Genomic DNA, 23,876 nt, shown 5'->3' with positions numbered 1-23,876 from the left:
CTCTGCACCCACCTCCGTCGCAGAGCACGGGAGGAGGCCGAGCCTGTTTCTCAAATTAACACCTGTTTAAAAATTTCAAAAAAATATATTTCCTTTTGTGGGTCCCATCATGAAACCAACGGCAATGATCAATTATTCCTAAACCAAAATAACAGAAACCACCACGTGGCTGTTCCCCATCGGCATAGCGTTGCGCAATAATCTCGCTACTGCTTCAAGTCTCATGCTGTGATTCTCGTCGCCTACATATATTCTCACATCCGGATTTTGATTCCTTCAACGCAGTCGAAATTCCCACTCTCGCAATAAAAAATTGGTCTCTGTGGCGACGAGGTCTCAATCTTTGGAAAATTAATAAATGGCGTCATTATTTCAGGCTCTGGTAAGCTAGTTCTAGTTCGCTTGATTGACGTCTTTGGTTTTCGTTTGATGCTTCTCTCGCTCCTTCCTTGGTGGTGGGATTCGAATGGATTCGATCTGGAGCCGGACGGTTGTTCCGGATACCCGGCACGTCAGCCTGGCGATAGGCTTCGCATTTTTCTTTCTCGCTGCTAGATCTATATTGGACCAGTTCATTTTCCAGGTCTGCATTCTTTCTTTCTCGCTCTTGCGATTTGGTTTTTTAGATCTTAAAGAGAAACGTTATTGTGGCGGAGGTGTTTCTGCCGAGATTCTGGATATTATTAATGTAGTCCCGTGTTTCGTGACATTTGAGTTCTTGTCCTATAAATGCAACTGTGGTTGGGGAGAGTGTTCACTCATAAAAGCTTAATATCTTTTTTTTTTTTTTTTACAATTGTTAGAGGATGAGGTCCTGACTACGTCACGAATGGCTTCCACCCATAAGTCACCTCAATGTGTGTCTGTTCGTAAATAGACCTCAAATGCGTATCGCTTCTTAAGAAAGTTAGAATCGTGGAGAGTTGAGAATGTTATCGACAATGTAGCTTCCATACAAACGACTTGCTTATTGCCTTGTGCACAATGTGAGTTGTACACTTCTTAAGAAAGTTAGAATCGTGGAGAGTTGAGAATGTTATCGAGAATGTAGCTTCCATACAAACGACTTGCTTATTGCCTTGTGCACAATGTGAGTTGTACACGGAAAACAGGGATGATTGATTATCGACCCCTTTTATCTTGCTTGTGTCTCGCTTCAAAATTTTACAAAAGCGTCATGCGTTATTTAGTAAATTCATTGTCCTTTACATTCTAAGTATTGAGTTAGTAGACACCTAAATTAGGGAGTGCAGCTAAAGAAATTTGATTCAGTGATTTAAAAATAAAAATATACACACTTGAGCCGTAGCCATCCTAAAACATCTTTAGGCGCTTACTGTTGCTCTTTGAAGTGAGTGAACTGCTTTCAAAACTTACAGATTTTACCACTGTTGCGTTGTTACTCTACTAGTTTATTTGTATAGACACACATACAAATGTGAAATGGGGGAAGATGATCAGTGGCTTAAGGATAAGAACTACTTAAGCTAAATACAACTCTGTGGAGTCTGAAAATCCATGCATGGTTTGTATTCAACAATCTCTTTTTGTGAATTTTCTTTTTTCTTTTAAATATACTTGTGAACTCAAGGAATTGGACTTCTGGAGAGTCCGAGAGAAATGAACCATGTCAATTAAGCAGACAACATATGAAAAATCCTAATTCTTACTCATCTCCATTAAATATTAGTTTTGTCATTTTGATGCCTTCTAAATTCATTATTGGTTTGTTTTGCCCCTTCTTATTCACCATACCAGAACTGTATTAGTCAGGTTATTGGTACTATAAAGATTTGATGCATGCTGGTATTTATGTTTCTTTTGTGGAGATACAATGCTCAAATTTACTTAGGCTTGTTCTTATTTCAAAATAACCCTCTACAGACATAGCTTTCTCTTCTCATTTTTCAGAGGATAGCCGCAAGATTGTTGGGTGAAGGAACGGGGAAGATTAGTAAAGCAAAACAAGCAAAGATTGTAAAATGTGCTGAATCTATGTGGAAGTTAACATATTACGTCGCTGTTCAATATTGCATTCTTAAAATCACCTATGGAGAGCCCTGGTCTAGGGATACAAAAGAATATTTCAGTGGATGGCCAAATCAAGAACTTAAGTGAGTACCCTGTTTTTCTGGTCCTTATGATTGAGAAAAGGATTTAACTATTCTGATTCTTTAGTACTATTGAAATATACATTGCACATATTGTTATATTCCATTTCAAAAATATGGACTGTAAGCAATTCTTTAAGCAGTATACGTTACCTTGCCTTTTAAGTATTTGCTTGTGGACTATGCCCACTCATGGCTTTTATTTGTTAACTAATGTCCCAAGTTTGCTTGGTCTTAAAGCATTTTGATTTAACTGCTGCCTCTGAGGATTTAGCCTTGATCATCTTCAGTGTGTGTCTATCTCATTGTCCTCTATGTTCTAGGCAATAATCTCCATTTATATGTGTTATATCCTTCTCAATTTCCCCTCATGAATGATTATTCTGTCTACCAAAAAACAGCCTCTTTGATGGTATCGGCTCCACTAGGTATGCATGAGACTCAAATTTTCTTGAATTTCTCTAGCAAATTTGTTGTTCATTTCATCCCAATAAAAATATTATTGCTCTCATATTCTGACTTGGAACTGGTAACGTTGAAACTTTGGCTTCTACGGTTACCCACCTTGTTTCTAGATTTTGTTGACACCATCTCTAAACCTATCAACTTACACTGTTTGTTTCCAAGTAACACAAGCCTAGGAGCAGACTCATGCAAACTGCAAGAAGTTATGGGCTTGAAGCTGATCCTCAGCACAAACCTGCAGTCACAGGAAGCATGCTTCTTCCTGCTCACTGCCCTCTGGCAAGTTCTATCGCTCTTTTACATGCCCTCAATAATATTATTATATCCTATTTGGGGCATTCTTTCTACCTCTCAGAACTTAAACTTCTGCAGTTCTCAAAACATGATGCTCCACTATGTTTGTCACAGTCGCTACCTTCCAGTTTGTTGCTTTATACTCTTGCATAAGGGTTTTGGGGGTCCATGGATTGTGGTTGCTTGTTTTCTTGAGCAATTTCTTGTTTTTGCCATTTTCCCATTTTACGTTGGTTTCTTTTTATTTGCTTACAATTGCTGCATGTAGTAAACTTGTGTATTATTTCCCTCTATTTATAGAAAAACCGTTCTTGTCTTTCTGTGTTCATCCTTTTTTGGCTGGTAATTGACTGCTTCACATGATATAACTGGATCCTGGGTTTTAATTTGTCATCGGACTGGAAAATGTTTGATCTTTGCACTCTTGACCAATATCCAAGTATAATTGCAACTTGTTGTCGACAATGATAAGATTTGATTGGTTTTTTCTGCTCTCTCCTTTGGTTACAAAATTTTCATTAATTCAATCTTATCTTCAGTTTGTGACATGGTAATATCCTTGGGAATTTGTTTACAGTAGTTATATTCTATTTGCCTGCAGTTCTCTTTTCTATGAACTATACCAGATACTAGGTTTACTTGCTTGAAGTATTCAACATTTTCTGAACTTTCTATACATATTCCAACCCCATATTTGTCATGTCTCTGGCTAGATTGTCCTGAAACAGCTTTATACTTTTCATGCTTAAATATTAACTACTTTCTGACTGCCATTTGCTTTCTTCTGTTTGATGATTTCAATTTTGTTCTCTATATAACTTGGTAATATGTGCTTAAACTGAAGGAAAATTGTTGCTAAAGTGGTGCTGATGCATTTTTTTGTTACAGAGTTCCGTTGCAACTTTTCTACATGTGTCAATGTGGCTTTTACATCTACAGCATTGCCGCTCTTCTCACATGGGAAACACGACGAAAAGATTTCAGCATCATGATGTCCCATCATATAATTACAGTCATCTTGATAGGATATTCCTACATCTCGAGGTATTTTTTTTCTCTAGAATGGACTGGATGTTTTTCTGAAAATTTTTAATTTATTCTTTTTGGTCATAGCAAAATTTCTTTAAATCAGCGAAGTAGTTCTTGGAAGGACAATGAACACATTAAGGACTAAAAGGTGGAAGTTCAACCTCCAAAGACAATATTCTGCCTAGAGTGTCTGTTGCAAGTTTTTTTGCTTTATGAAGTCGGCATATGCTGTTTGGGCCACTGAATTTCCTAGTTCTTGGAAAACATCCACATGTTTCACTTTTATCTTCGACTTCGTGCATGTATTTTTGTGTCTAAATGCATTTCTGTGCTAAGAAGCAGGTAAGATGGAATTAAAGAGCCACTCATCTCTCCAGCTTCTCTGATTAAAACTGCCTTTATCATTAGAATTTTGTTAAACTTTTGCATGTTGGCATCATATGCTTGTGACCTTGACTATTTTATGACTATTTTAGAATTTTCTTAACTGTTGCATGTAAAAAAAAAAGTCTAAGGAGTATTTATAGTAGAGCTTTATAAGCCTTCAAAAAGATTAATGATGCATGTGCTATGTAAGTTTTCTTGGCAAACACAATTGAATCTGGTAGTAGAAGCTGCAAAATTGGGATGACAAGATGATATTCGTGCGCTTACGCAAATCTTTATACTTGTGGAGGTTAGTTGTGGGAAATTAATTGAGTCTCCTTTTGTACAGTTTTTTCCGAATTGGTTCTATCATTCTTGCTCTTCATGATACAAGTGATGTATTCATGGAAGCTGCTAAAGTCTTCAAATATTCTGAAAGGGAGCTGGCAGCAAGTGTGTTGTTTGGATTTTTCGCAATCTCATGGCTTATTCTTCGGCTAATATTATTTCCGTTTTGGGTAATTTGGGCTGTGAGGTATGCACGCCATGTTCATTTTTGCTGCTGATCCCTCATAAATCTTGGAACTATTCGTCACTTATATATTTGGATATTGTGCAGCTTTGAGGTTGGTGAGTTCATGGATCTTTCAGATAGTGCAATTATTGTGTTGTACTATGTGTTCAACACCATGCTTTTGATGCTGCTTGTGTTCCACATTTATTGGTTTAAACTCATATGTGCTATGATCTTGAGACAGTTGAAAAATAGGGGGAAAGTGGGAGACGATATTCGTTCAGGTACAAAATCTGATTCTTTAGTCTCTTTTGGTTTTCCCTTAATTTGTCATGACCAAATAGATATTGCTAATTGAGACAAATTAAGTGTGACAAAAACAATAAGAACATGCACACTTGGCCATTCTACTTATGTACACATGTTCCTATCAGGCATTATGGGCTATAGACCTGTAATCACCTGCTTTCATAGTTCGGTACCCTGTCAAAAACGTTTTGCTTTTCTTTCCTATCATTGTGAACAGGGTTTTATGGCTTGGAATCAGGACCTGACCCAGGTTCTTCAAAACCAGGTCAGGTTGCCCAAGTTGGGTTGCCTCAAACCAAGGTCAGAACAGGACTAGAATTGAGTTGGAGGGGCTAGCCTAAAACAGAAGGGGTGAGTCCAACCCCCCAATCCGACCTGTCCCCTTTAAAATCCAGGTCGACCTGGCAGAGTCGTGGGTTGACTTGCTGGGTTGGAAAACCCTGATTCTGATACCTTTTCTTTTATCTTTGACATTTCTTTCTATCATGGGTGGTACATTTGGCAACGATATTTAGTCACTTGTCCTGATTAATCCTAGTTAGCAGTTGATAATTACTGTTTCATGTCATTAGACCTGAGCTAGCAGGAGCCATGTTTTGCATGTCTGATTGGGATCCGGGTGAGTGAACTAGTCCCAACAGGTTGGGCTCAGTCATACAAAATCTTTGGGAAGAACTCTGAATCAAGAATTTAAAAATATAGAAACCAAAGGACTGGTATTTCTATTACCACCTTATTTGTGAAGTTATTCTATGGAGTAGTGTTCTACAGAAACCTGTTCTGTGTGACGTAAGGTTGCAGTTATGAATGGGAAGTAGAGTGAATACCAGAACAAACATTGGATCCGGTTGGTACTGAGGGGAAAAAATGGATTCACTGGGTAAATGATGATTATGATACAGAAATATTTGTATATTTAATTTGTAAGAAACTGAAACATAGATGAAGATACTAATCAACCACGACAAGGTCCCATCCGAAACTGTTTTCTTGTCAGGGAAAACCTGTTAAAGATACTAAACAAGCAAGACAAGAACTTGTCCCATCTGAAACTATGTTTTTTTTTGTCTGGGAAAACCTGTTGATGATCCCTTTGTCCGCTATCCATTCTACAGTTGCTTTATTTGTCTAGTCTTTGGTTCTGAAGCTGGGTTCTAGCAGGACCATATCTGATATGTTCTCAAATTTTAGTAGTTAGAGCGATTCAATTGTGAAGATTACAAGCATCAAAGTGCAAAAATTTTACTGAGAGAGGGAACTGCTGTATTGCTACATTTAGCAGCATTTGTTTCTTTCTTGATGTGCTGAAGCTCTTGAATTTTGATAAAGAGAGTTAATCTGATACGATTTACTTTTAGCTCAATGTCTAAAACCTGATATCTGTTTGAAGATATCTGACTGTGACCTGCATTCCTGACTAGGTTAAACAGATCCTGTAAATGTGGGAATTAAAACTTGGAAACTCACCTGGACCACCTTGTCTGATCTTGAATAACTAATTTAAATGTAAATATGTTAATAAAATATTGGATAATCCAAATTATCTTTACATTTACATTCCATTATGAATTCTTTTTTTAGACAATGTAAGTCGGGTTAAACTGGTGGTTTCACTGGTTGAGCTATTAGAATTGAACCCAGGCACCCCGTTTGTTCAATATCTAGCTTGGTTATTAAAGCATGTCTGAGCTTGCCAAAGCATTGCATATTCGCCTTGAACATCTTCCGTGATGTTTTAATGGAGAAAGATGATTTTCATTAGGCCGAGAGCCAAAATAAAACCCAGCCTAAGGAGGGATGATCTGAACAACAGCTCAACCTTCTTACCCAACTTATCAGCAAGGCCAATAGCACATCTACCTCGGACATCTTCTATAGCTTGTTCCCTTCTGGTTAACTGCTCTCAGCTTATTATGAATGGACACAAACCATGCCAGGGTCAGTTCACACAATGTTATTTGACCTGGGCCCCGGGGATTGATCTATAATCCTTATTTCATACGACTATTTGTGAGGCTTAATGAAGATAGGGAATACCAAATTCCTGTCATTTTGTAGAAATTTCCAAATTCTACTTCCTTTTTTTTCTCTCATATACACATAAAAGCTATTGGTATTTAATTTTTTTGTGGACGAGGCACTAGCTAGATTATGGAGGTCCATTTGTGCAGTTATAAGAAAATACTATGATGGAAAATTTATTTTCTTTTTTATCAATGTTCTTATTAAAAAATTTTCCTTTTAGGAAGAAGGTCCCTGACCCTTTTTTTTGTGTTTTTGCCACCATAAGAAACAATGGGAAAATAATTGTTGTGTTTGTGTCTACACTAGAAACAAAAGAAAACTTATATAAATAATAGAAAACAAGGTGGGGATAATAGGTGAATGGTCAAGTACCATTTCAATGTTTCTTGGTTTATTTGTCTTATGGTTTCTTATTGGAGAAATAGGAAACTCATTTTCTTATCCACATAAACATTTTGAAGGGAAAGAGAAATCAAGCAGAAAATTTCACCGTCCCACAGAACAGGCAAAACACAAGGTTTTTGGTAGAATGAAATTTTTTCTAATAGTTTTCTCCTACAGTTTCCTTTAGACACAAATACAGCATAGGTTTTGCTTTCTTGAGGATCATCTGGTTCCATAAAATTGGACTTCATGATCAGTTTCAGGTTACGATGGTGCAGGGTCCTGTCGCTCGAGCCCATTATGACCCAAGCTAAACCTCTATTTATCTCCTTGGTTTTATTTTATGTCCAAAAAGACTAGTTTCCTTTTTGAAGCTGATATTTGTCTAATTGCCTTGGTTGAAATGGGAGAAATCAGGTAGACTTTTGTTCTTTGGCTTGCAAATGTGGGTGCCTTTTAGATCTAAACTGCATTTAGTTTTTACAGGACTCTTTGGTGTCATTTTTCTCTGGTAGTAACCTTGACTAAATCCAAAGTATGAAAGAATGAACTTTTATGATGCTTTTATACCTTATTCTTGTTTGATTTTCATCTGTGAGCATTTATGCATTAATAATGTCAAATTCTTGTTAGGTCTATTCAGCAACATCTGTGACATTGCTGTTTTTTTCAATCTGCTGTGAGTAATAAAACCACTTATGTATTCTTTTCTTGTTTTCTGAATACAGATTCGGAGGATGATGACTAGGTGTAATATTTTTGGCTTCTTTATATCAAAGCAAGGTCACTAACTTCATGTTTGGATTTCTGATGAGCAGCATTCATTCAATACGGTCTACTAACATTCATGTTTTGATTTCATTTTTTATTTCATTTATTTTTTAGTTCTAAGTTTAGAATCTCAATTATCTCTCCTTTCAGGCTCACAATGATTAACTTCTATGTAAATTAAGACTTTGATGTAGAAATTTTTTCCTGTATGTGATCGACCATCTGATTGCAATTACCCCTTTTTGTTTTTCTTGTTATCTTCTAATAAAATTTTGTATTTTTTATTTTTGCCGCAACTCTGTCTCTCTCTACCTTTGTGCGTTTCTATTTTAGTTGTATACTTTTTTCTTAAAGCAACAAAATCAAATGTCACCAAATTAGGAAGCAGAAATCGGAGTCAAATAAGAAACTGAAATAGGAATTTGACCAAAAGAATTTGCTGGAAACGTGAAGGAAATGGTAAGAAACGTTTGAGAAACTTTTTGGAAGCCCCAAATTAAAATCCGGAATTTACTTCCTGTTAAAATTGTTACTACCCCTTAAAATAAGGGTAATTTTAAAACTACCCTCTTAGTCATTTATATATTTACATATGACTGGTTAGATGTAGGGGTGGACACTGAGTATCATTATGTCTCTTTCCTTTCTCTCAAATCCATCCCTATTTTCCCCTCTTCTCCTCTCTCTCCATCTCTCTCACCCTCTTTTCTTCTTCTTCCTCTCCCCTTTCACTGCCTTGGTCAAGGACCTTGTCATGAAATCCTAAATCCAACATATCTGATCTATCAATCGTGTGAGATGATTGATCATTTTATGTAAATTTTTCTTTCTTGGACAATATTGATTGATTAATCCAATTGGGACTATCGATCATGCGTTATAACATGATATGTGTTGATTTCAGGATTCCATGTTATTAAGATCTTTAACTTAAGGTAATGGAGAAAAAGAGAAGAAAAAAGGAAAGAAGAGGTCACATAGAGGAGAGAAGTGGAGGAGAATTAGGGTTGTGGACTTGTCTTAACCCTCCCCCTTAAGTTTTATTTATAGATGTCAATAATACAAAAATTACAAATGTACTCTTCGCCCTCGTAGGAGTGAATAAGGGACAACTATCATAAGATAATAACATTAATAACACCAAGCTTGTCTATATATCTTTTAACAACATGTTCATGTTCTGGATGATCGATCAATCGACTATGGTTAATCGATTATGCTTTATAGTTTTGGCCTGCACACTTTTGGATGATCGATCATTGGCAAAGACTGATCGATCATTCCAGTGCTAGTTTAACTAAATTGACTTTTAAAGCATAGGAATGATTGAATCTAAGTGCTCTAACATGTTCTAGAAGATGTGTATGATGTTCCTAAACATGTGTATATGTAATGTATGTCCTAAAACTCTATGTACACCATTGTACTTTAAAGAAATGAGTTATGATAGCTCTTTTACATTTTTGACTGAGTTTTGACATATATCATTGACACTGGAAACTTTAGTTTTCTCGTTGTTTCTTCTTTGTGGGTGTTTTTTCAAGAGATGTCCTTCTATGTTGTTTGAGGTCTTATGTAGGCTTGATTGTTTTGAAGCTTTAGACCTTGAGATACATTGTCTCTTGAAGGTAAAATATCTGAAATACTTTAATTTGCAAATTGTTAATTCTATTAAGTTTTGTTATCATCAAAATCAATAAGGAAGTCAACCTAAGGTTAACATCTTTCTACGTGGAGGTAGATGCACCAATTCCCAAGTTTGATTTGTATATAAAGCTACCATTTCTTCTTCCATTGTTGCTCTCCATAATGGATGTTGAAGGGCCTCCTGATATGACATAGGAAGATGAGTAGAAGAAAGAGAAGCAATATATGTCCAATAAGCAAAAGACAAACCGATGAGTAGATAAAAAATTAGATAAGGAGTGAGATGCATATGGTTGAATGCAAGGTTGTGGTTGGTTCCTAATAGCAATAGGTTGGGTGTCATAAGAACTCCCAAATACAACAAGTGAACAAGGAAAACTTATGTCAGGAGGATTTATAGATTCCACATGAAGGTTATTCAGCCAATGAGGCAGAGGGACGGAGATTGTTGCCTATGTTGTAACTAAGTGGATCTTCCAATGGCACCATAAGCTTGGGAAAGTCGGTTGAAAGTGAGAACTCAGGTGGTGCGGTATCCAAAGGATAAAAGATTGCCCCTCAAGAAAAATCACATCAACTGACACAAGCAACCTTTTTAAGGAGGGATTATAATATATACATCCTTCTTAGGTGTGAGAGTATCCTTAAAAAAAATACATGTAACGAGATGTGTCATGAATAAAACAAGTATATCCAAGGGAAAGGAAAAAACATTATCATTAGGGAACAACATAGAGTATGGTGACTTGTTGGGGAGAACTAAGGAATGCAACCGATAAATAGAAAACATGCAGTAAAAATCACATGTGGTAATAAAAATGGGCACATTCATACACAATGAATTTGAACTTTAAGTTCATATGATTACACGCTTCATCACCTCCGCCGGCTTCAGTGAATGAAGCCAGATAACGTCGCTGAATCAGGATTCTGCCCAAAATCCTAATTCATCCAGATAACCTCTCTCGGCATTGTCTCCCTCTCAGAGTCCCTCCCTCTCCTTTCTCCCTTCTCGTCTCTCTTGTCCACCTAACTGGTCTTCGTGTAACTAGCCAGTGGCCAGGACTCCGACACACGTATTCTTTTCTGCTGCTACGCCCCAATTCAGCACCGGAATCGAAAGGCGAAACCGCGGAAATCGCTCCCTTCACTTTCCCTCCTCTTTTCACCCTTCCCTACTTCCTCCCAACTGGAATTCCACTCTCTCCGCTTCTGCTTCTTCACTCTCCTTCTTCCATCGCTTCTTATTTTTGGAGGGTTCCTAAACCATGGATAGGAATAGAGGGGACCGAGACGGCAACCGGCACTACTCAAGAACGGCGGCGCCCATTCCGGTCTGATGTCTGGTCAGAAACGTTCAAAGCAGCAGAGGCTTTGTCCCTTCTGGCAGATGATACTCCCCTGGTGGCAAAAAAACACCTACTGATTCTGTTTTTATTTCTTTTAAATTAAATTCCTTCACATTGTATGAGGTTCTGGCTGCTTACTATTTAGGTTAGTGTGAGAAGTCCTTTCTGGTGGGATAAATTACTATTTAGGTTTCGGAGAATCCAATTCTATTAGTTGTTTGTGACCCTGTTGATATTCAGTTCTAACTGTTTTTTTTTATATTATTAATTAATAATACGTAAAAATATATATTGTATTATTAATAAAATAATTTTTTTTGTTATTGTATTAAATTAGTAATTTTTAATATTAAAATATATCTTATATTATTAATATATTTATTTATTATATTCACTTATGTATTTTGTTACTATATTTATTTATTTATTATAATTAATTAACACATAGTTAATTATCACACGTAATTATTGTATTAATTTATAATAAGTGTAATCCTTAATTAATATAATATCATATTTCATTAATTAATATATTAATATATTTTAATACTATATTAAATCACTTGTTATGTAGTAATCATGTTTATATTAGTTAATTATCTATTTAAGTATATATTTTATTTAAATATATTTTAAAAAATTACTCATTCTCTTATTTAATTCATATTTTTTATTTTATACACTAACATTAGAATCTGTTTTCGGTACCCCCACCATCTAATTTGAACTTGAAGTTGAACTAACCCCCCTGCAACCAATCGAAGCTTCCGCCGCGTGGACTCGGTCGCTGCTCACTTTTGCGGGTAACCTTGAAAACGCACCTTAATCTGCTTTAAACGCAGCTGTGCTTTTCATGTTAAACATCCCACACGTACAGAACGCTTACTCGAATCTACTCACACGTGGCGAATTACGGAACAGGCCTTTTCTGGCGCGTTTGCGTTGATCGGTTCCGTTTCTACCAAACCGAGTACGATTTTGTTCCGGCTCCCTACTCCGAACCCCAAACCTGTCGATGACAGCCAGGCGACAGTTCATCAGCAAGTGTTGATGACCACGTCATCACTTATGCTGATCTATCTGCTCACATCAGCAGCGCTATGACCCGCCACCTGGTAAGAATTCCAGATTCCAAATCGCCTCTCCCTACCGCCCACGACGCCATGTCATTTGCCTGGGCCCACATTGTTTTCTCTTTTTTGTCCGACTCTGTGCTATATATAAGCCTCTCCCGCTCTGACTTTCCGGAGTGTCATTTTTGGACAAGAGAGAGACCGATCATGGCGGAGCGGAGACAGTACCTGAAGACGCAGCGAGCGACGAAAAGGCGCGCGACAGAACCGAGACCGTCGGACATCACCTCCACTGAGTCGCCGGATCTTGGCATCCCCAATTTTAATTTCACTCTCATCCGTGAGAGGGAGACATCCATCATGGTGTCCGCACTAGTTCGCGTCATCTCCGGCCAAAGCTGCAGCATCTCATCTCCGCCTTCTGTCGGCACTAGTTCGTCGACTCCGGCGTTAACCACCAGTCACTGCGACCATCTGGACGACGCCACGATGGATAGGTGCCGGTCGTGCGGCAGAGGCATAGACGGCTGCTTGGGCTGCCAATTCTTCCCCGACGACGAGAGGAAGAGAACGAAGAAGTTTCGTGGAGTTCGGCAGCGACCGTGGGGGAAGTGGGCTGCGGAGATACGTGATCCGAAGAGCGCTACCCGAAAGTGGCTTGGAACGTTTGCGACAGCGGAGGAGGCAGCGAGAGCTTACGACAAAGCGGCTATAAAATTCCGCGGCGCTCGAGCGAAGCTCAATTTTCCGTTTCCCGACCCAGAAGACACCGAACCAGAACCACCACCTTCTCCACAACAGCAGCAGCAACAACCCGTTCCACATTACAAGAACGAAGAAGAAAGTGGGAATGATTTCTGGGTCGACCTTATGAGAGGAGAAGACGACCAATTCATGTCGAGAACGATGAATCTACAGCAATCTCAACCGTTCATTGTCTCAGCAACCTCTGCCGCCGTCACCACCGGTTTCGACTACCTTCCCAATCACTCAAACAACTACTAATTGAAGCGATTCGTGTACTGAATTTTTCGGAAATTGAGAAACAATCAGATACAGTCCACTCAGGCAGAGCATACAGTCAGATCGTGCCCAAACGCGGGAGTAGACAAATACACGTGTCAAACATTAAAGCGTTCCACGTAACTCACTAGATCCACGCAGTTCTATCAGTGACATTCTGAACATAAAAGTTAGTTAACTTGAACCACATTACTTAATTCATCTCAAACATGTGATTCACATGGAAAAAAAAAATGCGGGTCCACTTCTCAAACATGTGATTCACATGGAAAAAAGATTTGCGAGTCCACTGCTGACGCGTAAGTGGCAGATTGAAAAGCAGCCGCGTGCACAATGATTGATCAGAATCCTGATATCCACAACGAACGGTCGTGATCTAAGCAATTTTTTTTTATAAGCCTTATTGTGTAATTTGTTATTTTTGCTTATATGAAATAAATAAATTAATGATTAATGAGAAATGCGCACGTGTGAGGCATGGAAGGCGTGGTTCCTTCCGAGTCTTGCGACTCCCTCCGTTCTTTTGCTGAGTCAAAGACTTTGTTCGGGGGTAAAAACGGAAACGGAAACGGAAAAGGAGGCATCGTCCTTTCCTTTGCGAAAAGAGACCCAGAAGAGTGGCAGCCAGTGAAAAATAATATATATTTTACTCAAAACTAATTTTTCAGATGATTCATGTGGAAAATAGTACTTAAAGAATAATCGAGAAGGAGACAGGGTAGAAACCGCTTATAACGTGGGAATGTGCTAAAAACCAGGTCCATTCACAGTAATAACAGTTGAACAAGTTGTTCTGAATCTTTAATTCAGAAAATCATTAGCTGGGCAGAATGTCATCTCCTGCTTGAGATACTGAAAGAGCTAACTTTCATGGGGGTGGCCACCACTAAGGGGGCTTCAGGGGAATCGCTGACTGCAAACTTGTCATGCATGAATCGACTATCAACGATGGACTCATCCTTGGGAACAACCTTATAACAGTAACAGCTCTTTAGGCCTTCTTGGTTATGGTAGCATTCGTGGTTGCTGTTCTTCACCTGCTGGAAGCTCCAAATGATGCTGAATTTACCCACAGTAGCAACTAGGTGATGCTCCTGCTTTCCGTTCTCTGTGACCTGGTAAGGAAACACCATAAAAGAATACCAGAAGTAAGATTGCATTTGCTAGACTGAAGAACACATAAATTCATGTGGTTTAAATTTCCCTATTTCTTGTATATCATCAACATGGTTGACTTCAGCATAATTTCCCATCCTCCATTTTCATGCCTTAAAAGATTTAGAAATTAAACTTGACCTTAATGTTTTCTATTTATCTACTCCAAGCAGCATATTATTCCAATTTTTTTTTTTTGAAAAAAAAAGCCTTATCTTTCCCAGTCTCTGTCCTCACATTTGCAACTAAAACCCATGCAGACATCCCATTACTCAACAAGATGCTGCTCCAAAACAAATCTTAACCCCTTTCAACGCAGAGAAACGTTCTTCACCACCTTACTATCAGATTACCATGAGAAGAACTTTTTAGAGAAAGAACAAAGACGAAAAGAAGCAAAACATGAATATATGGCTTATAGCAGCATTCCTGTTGACACATAGCCTGGCAATCTGCACATCTCCATCTAGAATTACTAGAAGTTTTATAACTGCCTCCAGTATTTTCTTTTTCTTTTCCAAATAGAGGTTGTAAATTTGGAGATGCAGTAACCAGTTGTTCCATTATCCTCATCTAGAATTTCTACATCAACTAATGATACAATAGATATTATCCCCCAAACCCACGAGCTAATTACAGGCAGCCGTTCATATGAGTAAACTAATACAAAATAAAACACAAGCCTATATAAGATGTATTTCTTATCCACATATACAAAATCCACCGATACAAATGCATAAAGATGACACAAGAATAAGGTCCTGCACAAAGATAGATAAATTTGAAATTCAGCACACATGAAGAACAACAAAAAGAAGACCATCAGTAACATCTATTTTCTCTGTGGAATGTTGTTGTGAAAAAACCGATGACAACAAGACAAGTAATTATGCACAACACAATATTTTACTTGATTCGGCAGATTGCCTACGTCCACGGGAGTTACAGAGGATTTTTATTCAAATGAGAGGAATCACAATACAATAGAGAGAGTCTCGAACCCTCTCTGTTCAGCAGCGTCAACGAGTCACACAGCTGCTCTCTTCCGGCAGCAGCGCCGAGTTCCGAGCTCCTCTCTTCCGATAGCAGCGTCGAGTGTCAAAGCTCCTCACTTCCGGCAACAACGTCGAGTCTCAAAGCTCACTCTGTTTTTCGCTCGCTCTCTATAAGTCCCGAGACTTACCCTGTTTTTCCGTTGTCTCTCTGTAAGTTCCGAAGAGATGATAAACGGCAGGAGGGATACTTAATTTTTTCCCTTGAGTGTAGCACACGCCAAAGTAAATAAAGAATAAGAAAAATCCTCTCCATGTCCTGCTCGTGTGGTGTGGGCCAGGCTCCACAGTACTCAATAATTCTCCCACTTGGAGACTGGTTCACCCATTGTATCGCCCTCTTCCTCAAACATGATATCCTCCACCTCTGCAACTCACTGCCCCTGTCTTCATGCTAGAAGACCAACTGAAGTTGCGCACAACTTCAGTTTCTCAAGTGTAACACCCTTTGTCAACATATCAGCAGGGTTCTTACTTACACAAATTTTCTCAAGTAACAATTGTCCGTCATCTAACAATGATCGTATAAAGTGATACATGATCTGAATGTGCTTAGTCTTGGAATGAAATGTTGGGTTCTTGGCAAGGAATATGGCACTCTGACTATCGCTGTAGAGAGTGCCCTTCTGATTCTTTCTGCCAAATCGTCCAAGAAACCCTGTAGCCAGATCATCTCCTTTGCAGCTTCTGATATTGCAATGTACTTAGCTTCTGTAGTAGACAAAGAAATTGTTTTTTGCAGATTAGAACCCCATGATACTGCAGTACCACCTAGATTGTAAACAAACCCTGTGGTACTTTTTCTGCTATCAACATCTCCAGCTAAATCAGCATCAACGTAACCCCTCACCTCTAACCTCTCTCCTGAGAAACACAGGCACGTTTCTGAGGAGCCTTTTAAGTACCTCAGGATCCACTTCACTGTTTCCCAATGATGTTTTCCTAGGTTACTCATGTATCTACTCACAACTCCCACTACATGGGCAATATCCGGTCTAGTGCAAAGGAACCTTACTCAGTATACATAAGTGAGCCAATGGCTGAGGCATAAGGAACCTTACTCATGTAATCTTGTTCCTCCTCTGACTTGGGTGACTAATCCTTGCTGAGTCTGAAGTGACTGCCCAAGGGTGTGCCAACTGGTTTGGCCTTGTCCATATTGAACCTGCTGAGTACCGTCTTCACATACTCAGCCTGCGAGAGTCTCAACGAGCCTCTGACTCTGTCTCTGACAATTCTCATACCAAGGATTTGCATCGCAACTCCCAAATCCTTCATTGCAAAGTGCTCTGACATCTGCTTCTTCAAATTATTGATCTCATCAATACTAGCCCCTGCAATAAGCATGTCATCCACATACAGCAACAGAATAATGTAAGAATTGTCAAAATACCTGACATAGCAGCAGTGATCTGCCTGACATCTGATGTACCCAAAACTGCACATGAAGCTGTCAAATTTCTTGTACCACTGTCTAAGAGTTTGCTTCAGGCCATACAAGCTCTTCTTCAGTTTGCAAACTGAACCTTCCTTTCCTTGTACTACAAACCCCTCAGGTTGGTGCATGTAGATGTCTTCTTCAAGGTCTCCATGAAGAAAAATTGTCTTCACATCTAACTACTCAAGAAATAAATCTTCAGTAGTAACCATGGACAGTACTAACCTGATGGTTGTTATCTTCACCACAGGAGAGAAAATCTCAGAGTAATCAATAACCTGCTTCTGTTGAAAGCCTTTTTACAACAAGTCTAGCCTTGTACCTCTTACTGCCATCATGCTCAGTTTTCACCCGATACACCCACTTGTTGTGTAATGCCTTCTTCCCTGGTGGAAGTTCTGTCAACTCCCATGTCTGATTCCCTAACAGGGAATCCATCTCATCCTTCATGGCCAGCTCCCACTTGCTAGAATTTTCATCTTGCAAAGTTTCTTCGTAACTCTGCGGTTCTCCACCATCTGTCAACAGAATATAATTCAAAGTAGGAGAAAAACGTTGTGGAGGCCGAATAGTCCTAACTGACCTGCGAATTGCAGTTGTAGGAGTGGACGACTCTGGATATGACTGCAGAATAATAGGAATGGGTGCACTGGACCCACTCTCCCTGTAACTCGCATCTCTGCACTGCACGGTGGCCTCTGGTAGGTCATCCAATCTCACGAACTCGGACTCCTGAGGAGCTGCTTCAGCAACTGTACTGTACTTGTCCTTGTACACAATCTTCTCATTGAAAATCACATTCCTGTTTCTTATAATCTTTCAACCCTGATCATCCCAAAAACGATAGCCAAATGCCTCGTCTCCATTGCCAATGAAATAACATTTCTTTGACTTAGCCTCAAGATTACTACGAGCATCAGAATCAACAAGAACATAAGAAAGACAGCCAAAAGTTTTAAGGTGAGAAAATTTGACCTCTTTCCTGCTCCAGGCCTCTTCAGGCAATCCACAATCCAACGGAACTGATGGCCCTCTGTTTATCAAGTAAACTACAGTACTGATTGCATCTGCCCAAAAAGTAGGTGGTAATCTAGCGTGCAGCCCCATGCTTCTAGCACGCTTATTTATGGTTCTATTCATACGTTCAGCAATTCCATTTTGCTGTGGTGTCCCAAGAATGGTCTTCTCCATTCTGATACCTCGAGCTGCACAGTACTCCTTGAACCCGCTATCAATATACTCACCACCATTATCAGACCTCAAACATTTCAGTTTCAAACCTGTCTCTGTCTCAACCTTGACCTTCCAAATTTTGAACACATTAAATATTTCAGATTTATGCTTCAAAAAATAAACCCATACCTTCCTGCCATGATCATCAATGAATGTATCATAGTAACGAGAACCTCCAAGGGATGCCACTGGGGAACGTCCCCACACATTTGTGTGCACAAGGTCCAATTTTTCTTTCTTCAGTGTTCTGCCACTTTTCAAGAAACTGACCTTCTTTTGTTTCCCCATAATGCAACTCTCACACATACTGAGATCAACTGATTTCAGTTCTGGTAGCTTGCCTCTGGACAAAAGTTCTTTCATGCTCTTCTGACTCATATGGCCAAGCCTACAATGCCACAAATCTGTTGTGTTTTTTGCAACGGTAGTGGCAATAGTGTTATTCAAACCAGTAGTCGAATAGAGTGTACCAGTTTTCTTACCCCGAGCCAGTACCAATCCCCCTTTGGTGACCTTTGGTGCTATCTGAGAACACCACTGAATGGCCACAATCATCAAGCTGCCCATCAGAATTGAGGTTCTTCTTCAACTCAGGAATGTGCCTGACCTTTTGCAAGGTCCATTTGTTCTTGTTGGGGAGTGCAATGTCAATGTCTCCCATCCCCGCCACGTTCAAAGCCTCTCCATCAGGCAGATACACCTTCCCAAAGTCACCTGCACATAGTTTTGCATTATCTCCCGATGGTAAAATGTATGGAAGGAAACCCCTGAATCCAGTATCCAATCATCAATTGGACTATGAACTGTAAGCAATAGTGCATCTTGTATCTCTTCAGTTACCACATTAGCACTATTATTCTCGGTCTTCTTAGGGTTTTTACAGTTCTTCTTTATGAGGCCAGCTTTGCCACAATTCCAGCAAGTTACCTGCCGACCAGGCCTTAACTTGCTCTTGCCCCTGTTTTTTTATTTTGATCCGCCTCTGTTTGAGTTCTTGTCATGTGATCTCCCCTGAGAATCAACATTCAATGCTGAACTCGAACTCGAGGTATTGCCTGAATCCCTCCTGCGTACTTTCTCAGCCAAAATCAAATCACGAATATCATCATATTTCAACTTTGATTTACTGGTAGAATTACTGACAGCCATTCTCATGGCTTCCCAATTATTTGGCAATGAAGCCAATAGTATCAGTGCACGTATCTCATCATCAAATTCAATTTCAACAGACGACAATTGATTTGTGATAGTATTAAAATCATTCAGATATTGTGCAACAGACGTATCATCTGCCATCTTCAAATTGAATAACTTTTTTATCAAATAAACCTTGTTATTTGCTAAAGGTTTTTCATATATACCTGACAAAGCCTCTATGAGACCCGCAGTCATCTTCACCTTGCTGACGTTATGTGCAACGGATCTCGACAGGGTTAGCCGAATAATTCCCAGAACCTGTCGATCTAACAAATTCCAATCGGCCTCCTCCATTTTTTCTGATTTCTTCCCAACAGTGGAAGATGGAGTTTCTTCCCATAGAGGTAGTCCTCTATCTGCATCCTCTAATATCCAAAGTTCGTGCCATCGAACTTCTCGATCCCCGATACCTTCACTTCGTCTCCAGCCATCGTTTTCCCTCAGACCCGAACCTCAGCTCTGATACCAGTTGTTGTGAAAAAATCGATGACAACAAAACAAGTAATCATGCACGACACAATATTTTACGTGGTTCGGCAAATTGCCTACGTCCATAGGAGCTGCAGAGGATTTTTATTCAAATGAGAGAAATCAAAATACAATAGAGAGAGTCTCAAACCCTCTCTGTTCAGCAACGTCAACGAGTCACACAGCTGCCCTCTTACGGCAGCGACGACGCAGTTCTGAGCTGCTCTCTTCCGGCAACAGCGCCGAGTTCTGAGCTCCTCTCTTCCGGCAACAGCGTCGAGTCTCAGAGCTCCTCTCTTCCGGCAACAGAGCCGAGTATCAGAGCTCACTCTGTGTTAAGCACCTAGCCAATACATCCCAAAAGACCGGCCTGTTAGGAGCGGAAGACATAAGTACTTAACCCTAGGACCATAACATCACACCCCACCTTCGTGAGCCGACATCCACATCGGCCCACTCTAGCAATGACCTACTCTAGCGGCGGCCCACTCTAGCGATGGCCTACTCTAACGGCGGCCCACTCTAGCGACACTGGCCGGACCCGGGTTAAGTTCCTACGGCCTACCAGTAATTTTAATCTGGCCTCTAGGTCGCCCCCTTGGGGATTCGAACGCGTGACGTGGGAGCCCGCTCTGATACCAAATGTTAAGCACCTAGCCAATACATCCCAAGAGACCGGCCTGTTAGGAGCGGAAGACATAGGTACTTAATATTACGATATGTTAAAATGTATATTAAATGTAATTTATGTTCATAATTGTTGTATAATTTGGGATATGTACATAGGGTTATTTGATTAGGTTTAATGGGATGGGGGAGGGGGGGGGGGGGGGGGGGGTATTGTCTTGGGCCCATGGGCCATTTTTGTAACAGGAAAACCTAAAGCTTAAATACCTAATGAAAGGGGAAAAATTCCCAATGGAAACATTTTGATTCATCGTTCGTCTGCTTCGTTTTCGCCGTGAAACCAGAGAGCTCAACGCTCTCTCTTGTTGGTGTTTGGACTGTTCTGTCAGTCCTGTGAGTTTGATTTGTCATGGTATCAGAGCTCTAAAGATTAACCGTCCGAAGCATCCTTGTCCGATGACTTGCGTTGACCGACGAGTCTTTTTTTGTTTTCGGCATTGATTTTGGGGGTCGTTGAAAAAAAAATTTGTCGGGTGGTTCCGTTGCTGGAAAAGCTACGGGGATTCCGTTGCCAGGAAGAGGGTCCTCGCCGGAAGGGGAAACGAAAGGGGTGGTTTTCGGGGGTTGTCAGAAAGTATTGTCCGAGCTCGGGAAAGTTGTCGGAAATGCTCCACCGGCGGTTCCGTCGTCGGAAAAGCTCCATCGGTGGTTTCGTTGCTGGAGAAGCTACAACGGGAAGAGGGTTCTCGCCGGAAATGTCGACATGAATCCTACAATTCAAGATCAAAGCATTTTCTTGTTTTACCGAGTCAATTTGATCCATTGAGCATCAAGTCACTAGTACCCTTAGGTATTTGTACGAGTTATCATAGCTTAGAATCCAGTCATAGCATCAACACCGTTATTTTGCTAGACAACGAATGCTTACATACTTCTTTCGCGATAGTAATGACAAAGAAAGAAATAAGATATATGCATAGACATTTCTGAATATGATCTAAAAAAAAAAAAAAAAAAAAGGTGAGAGAACCTAGTATTTCCCAATTAGAAAGTAAAGAAAGTTCCATCTAACACAGAAGAAGATATTCATCACGTTTTAAAGAGGAAACCATTAAGTAAAAATCCCACAAACAGATCACAGTTAATTGTAGCATGGTACTCAGTTCCAAATGTTCATAATTTTTGGGAGTCCATAAATCATCATGTTGAAACACTTTTAGTTTAATAACATAACATGAAAAACACAACACGAAATTGTGAAGGAGAATAAGGATCTAAGCAACTAAAAAAGGAAAATAAAGAAAGTCATTAGTCACTCTCACTCTATATCAGACCCATAATAAGAGATTTTTTTAACTAGAATACCTACAGACCGAGAAGGCTAGAAAAGGCAATAATTTATAAAAAAAATTAACAAATGAAGCATTCAACCAACTCAAAATAGAAGAATGTAAATTAGTAAAGGTTATTGCTCACCCATGAAAACTGGGCTCCGTGAAACTTACTGTTCACACCCGCTAGATGTGAATCCAATGGAGTCAGCTTAAGCAGCCTTGGAGCTGCAATTCTGTTCCCCATACGACCAGTGAAACCTGTCTTTGAATTGCCATCTTTATCAATAAAAACAGTACAAAAAAGTATTAGATAGGTATCCGTAGTCCCCAATATCCATTTTCCATCGTAGGTAACATCCACATGAGTTATAGGTGACCCGATCCCTGGAAAAGCTGTCTTTGCCATTCTCATTGAAGTTTTAGGATACAACCTGATCTTCCCATCTAGAGAACCCACTACTATGGAGCCATCACCAGTTGTCGCAAAACACTGGAAATTGGTACCATGAGAGAACTGATGGCCTTGGTTCCAGTTCAACACTGGAGTATCTCCAGAGGCAATTCTCTGAACAATCCCTTTTCGGTCCCGCATATCCCATTGGCAGAGTCTGTTGTCATCCAGACCCAAAAATGTCGAGCCTGATGGATCCAACTGTGAGCCCTTATTATCGTTAGTGATATCTCTCATCGTTATATCAGTTCCGTCCTTTTCAAATTTCCACTCGGTGACAATTCTTCCAGTTTCTATGTCGAGCTGGTGGAGGCCTCGTGCATGAGGCTTTCCATCAGTCATGGGGCTCATCAGAAGCATATTTGTCTCAGCTTTCATTAAAAGAGCCTTCTTTGGAGTGGAATGCTCAAAACTTGAGGTGTTCTCATGGGTACCACCACAATTATACTCACAAAGGCCCCTTTCCCATGAATTCCATGACTAAAATTTTTCATAACCTGAATTCCCGAGTCACTAACCAAGAAGCTATTGTCCAAGGCTCCTAGAGCTAAACTCTGAATGCCTCCATTGGCAGCTTCTTCAAACTCCTCCCTCAAATTTTGATTCGCTCTGAAAGGAGTTAAAGAAGCAGGGCTTCTTGTATACAAGTCCTCGGCGTCCTCCCAAATCGAATCATCAGCAGCCTCAGGTTTCGCCCACCCCATGAAATCCTTCCCATAAATCTTAAACCTGTTCTCTTCCGTGGCTTCCAGCCCGTAAAGATTCTCAAACAAGCAATTCTGGTACTTGGTGATGAAAGCCCGATAATCCTCATCTGTGAAGCATTTGAGAGCCCAAACACCCAACGCCACGAAATCCACTCGTCTTTGTTCTGGGACCATTTTCAACTGCATCGCGGAGGTGACGGGGATCCGCACCTTGGACCCAATCCTGAAAACCCAACAAATGTTAGAGTCTTTGCTCGTCCTCTCGTCGTCAGATTCTTCTTCCCCATCATTTTCAGGAATATCCGGCCTCGCCCTGATGAAGGTGTAAGAGGTGAGCTTCTCGGAAGTGATCCATTTGGCCTTGGGGGTGTTGCCGCCGACATGGAGATAGAGTTTGATGGCGTTTTTTGGATAGGGGCTGGGGCTCTTGGAGGAGTACTTGAGCTTCAGAGATCGGAGACTGGCGTCGACCTCATCAAGGGTATCTAGGTTTTCTCTGATTGTAGCGGATTCGGGAGTTTTGAAATGGCGCTTTCTTCCGGACGATGACTTTGCCTCCTCGTATTCTTCATTTTCTTCTTCTTCGTCTTCGTACTCGTCAGAGTCAGAAATCTCAAGCCCTTCCCGACTCTGAGAACCGCCCATGGCTCTGAGGTAGAGAGAGGGAGAGAGGGAGAGACGGGGAACATGCTCCAACGGTAAGAAGTGGAGTTTTTAAAATTTGAAAGCAGACGGAGATGACCGGCAATTCTTAAAAGTTTTCACAGCGGAACCCTTCCCACTGCTCTGTCAAAACCATGGTTTTGCGACTCGGGATCGGGACCCGACTCGCCGCCAGTTGGATCGGGCGAGTC

The 23,876-nt window shown here is 40.1% G+C and overlaps 3 protein-coding genes across 3 annotated transcripts; 2 read left to right on the top strand and 1 right to left on the bottom strand.

The window, feature by feature from the left end:
* Window positions 1–466: 466 nt before the first annotated feature.
* LOC137937835 (ceramide synthase LOH2-like) lies at window positions 467–8,325 on the top strand. The gene is made up of 6 exons (XM_068783015.1): window positions 467–583; window positions 1,912–2,114; window positions 3,759–3,914; window positions 4,615–4,800; window positions 4,885–5,063; window positions 8,226–8,325. The coding sequence occupies exons 1-6, from the start codon at window positions 467–469 to the stop codon at window positions 8,243–8,245; spliced, it is 861 nt and encodes a 286-aa protein (XP_068639116.1). The 3' UTR covers window positions 8,246–8,325.
* A 4,219-nt stretch (window positions 8,326–12,544) lies between these two features.
* LOC137936238 (ethylene-responsive transcription factor ERF110-like) lies at window positions 12,545–13,342 on the top strand. Its single transcript, XM_068780809.1, has one exon. The coding sequence runs from the start codon at window positions 12,545–12,547 to the stop codon at window positions 13,340–13,342; it is 798 nt and encodes a 265-aa protein (XP_068636910.1).
* Window positions 13,343–14,076: 734 nt separating this feature from the next.
* On the bottom strand, window positions 14,077–23,706 carry LOC137936169 (protein CYPRO4-like). The gene is given in 3 exon segments (XM_068780731.1): window positions 14,077–14,475; window positions 22,007–22,764; window positions 22,767–23,706. Coding segments are annotated over 3 exon segments (1,941 nt in total). The 5' UTR covers window positions 23,668–23,706; the 3' UTR covers window positions 14,077–14,193.
* Between the last annotated feature and the right edge of the window lie 170 nt (window positions 23,707–23,876).

The sequence above is a fragment of the Aristolochia californica genome, unplaced genomic scaffold (assembly GCF_029961685.1).
Source record: "Aristolochia californica isolate CCGP_79_NKW_82.1479 unplaced genomic scaffold, dmAriCali1.0.hap1 SCAF_7, whole genome shotgun sequence".
Classification (NCBI taxonomy): Eukaryota; Viridiplantae; Streptophyta; class Magnoliopsida; order Piperales; family Aristolochiaceae; genus Aristolochia; species Aristolochia californica.
Note: the sequence above shows the minus strand (reverse complement) of the source record. Positions and strands in the feature narration are given on the sequence as shown.

Excerpts from the sequence above, each read along its gene's own strand:
- LOC137937835 (XM_068783015.1), top strand. The coding sequence starts at position 467 with ATGGATTCGATCTGGAGCCGGACGGTTGTTCCGGATACCCGGCACGTC. Across the intron at positions 584-1,911 it reads TGGACCAGTTCATTTTCCAG|AGGATAGCCGCAAGATTGTT; the intron begins GTCTGCATTCTT and ends CTCATTTTTCAG. Across the intron at positions 4,801-4,884 it reads TGGGTAATTTGGGCTGTGAG|CTTTGAGGTTGGTGAGTTCA; the intron begins GTATGCACGCCA and ends GATATTGTGCAG.
- LOC137936238 (XM_068780809.1), top strand. The coding sequence starts at position 12,545 with ATGGCGGAGCGGAGACAGTACCTGAAGACGCAGCGAGCGACGAAAAGG.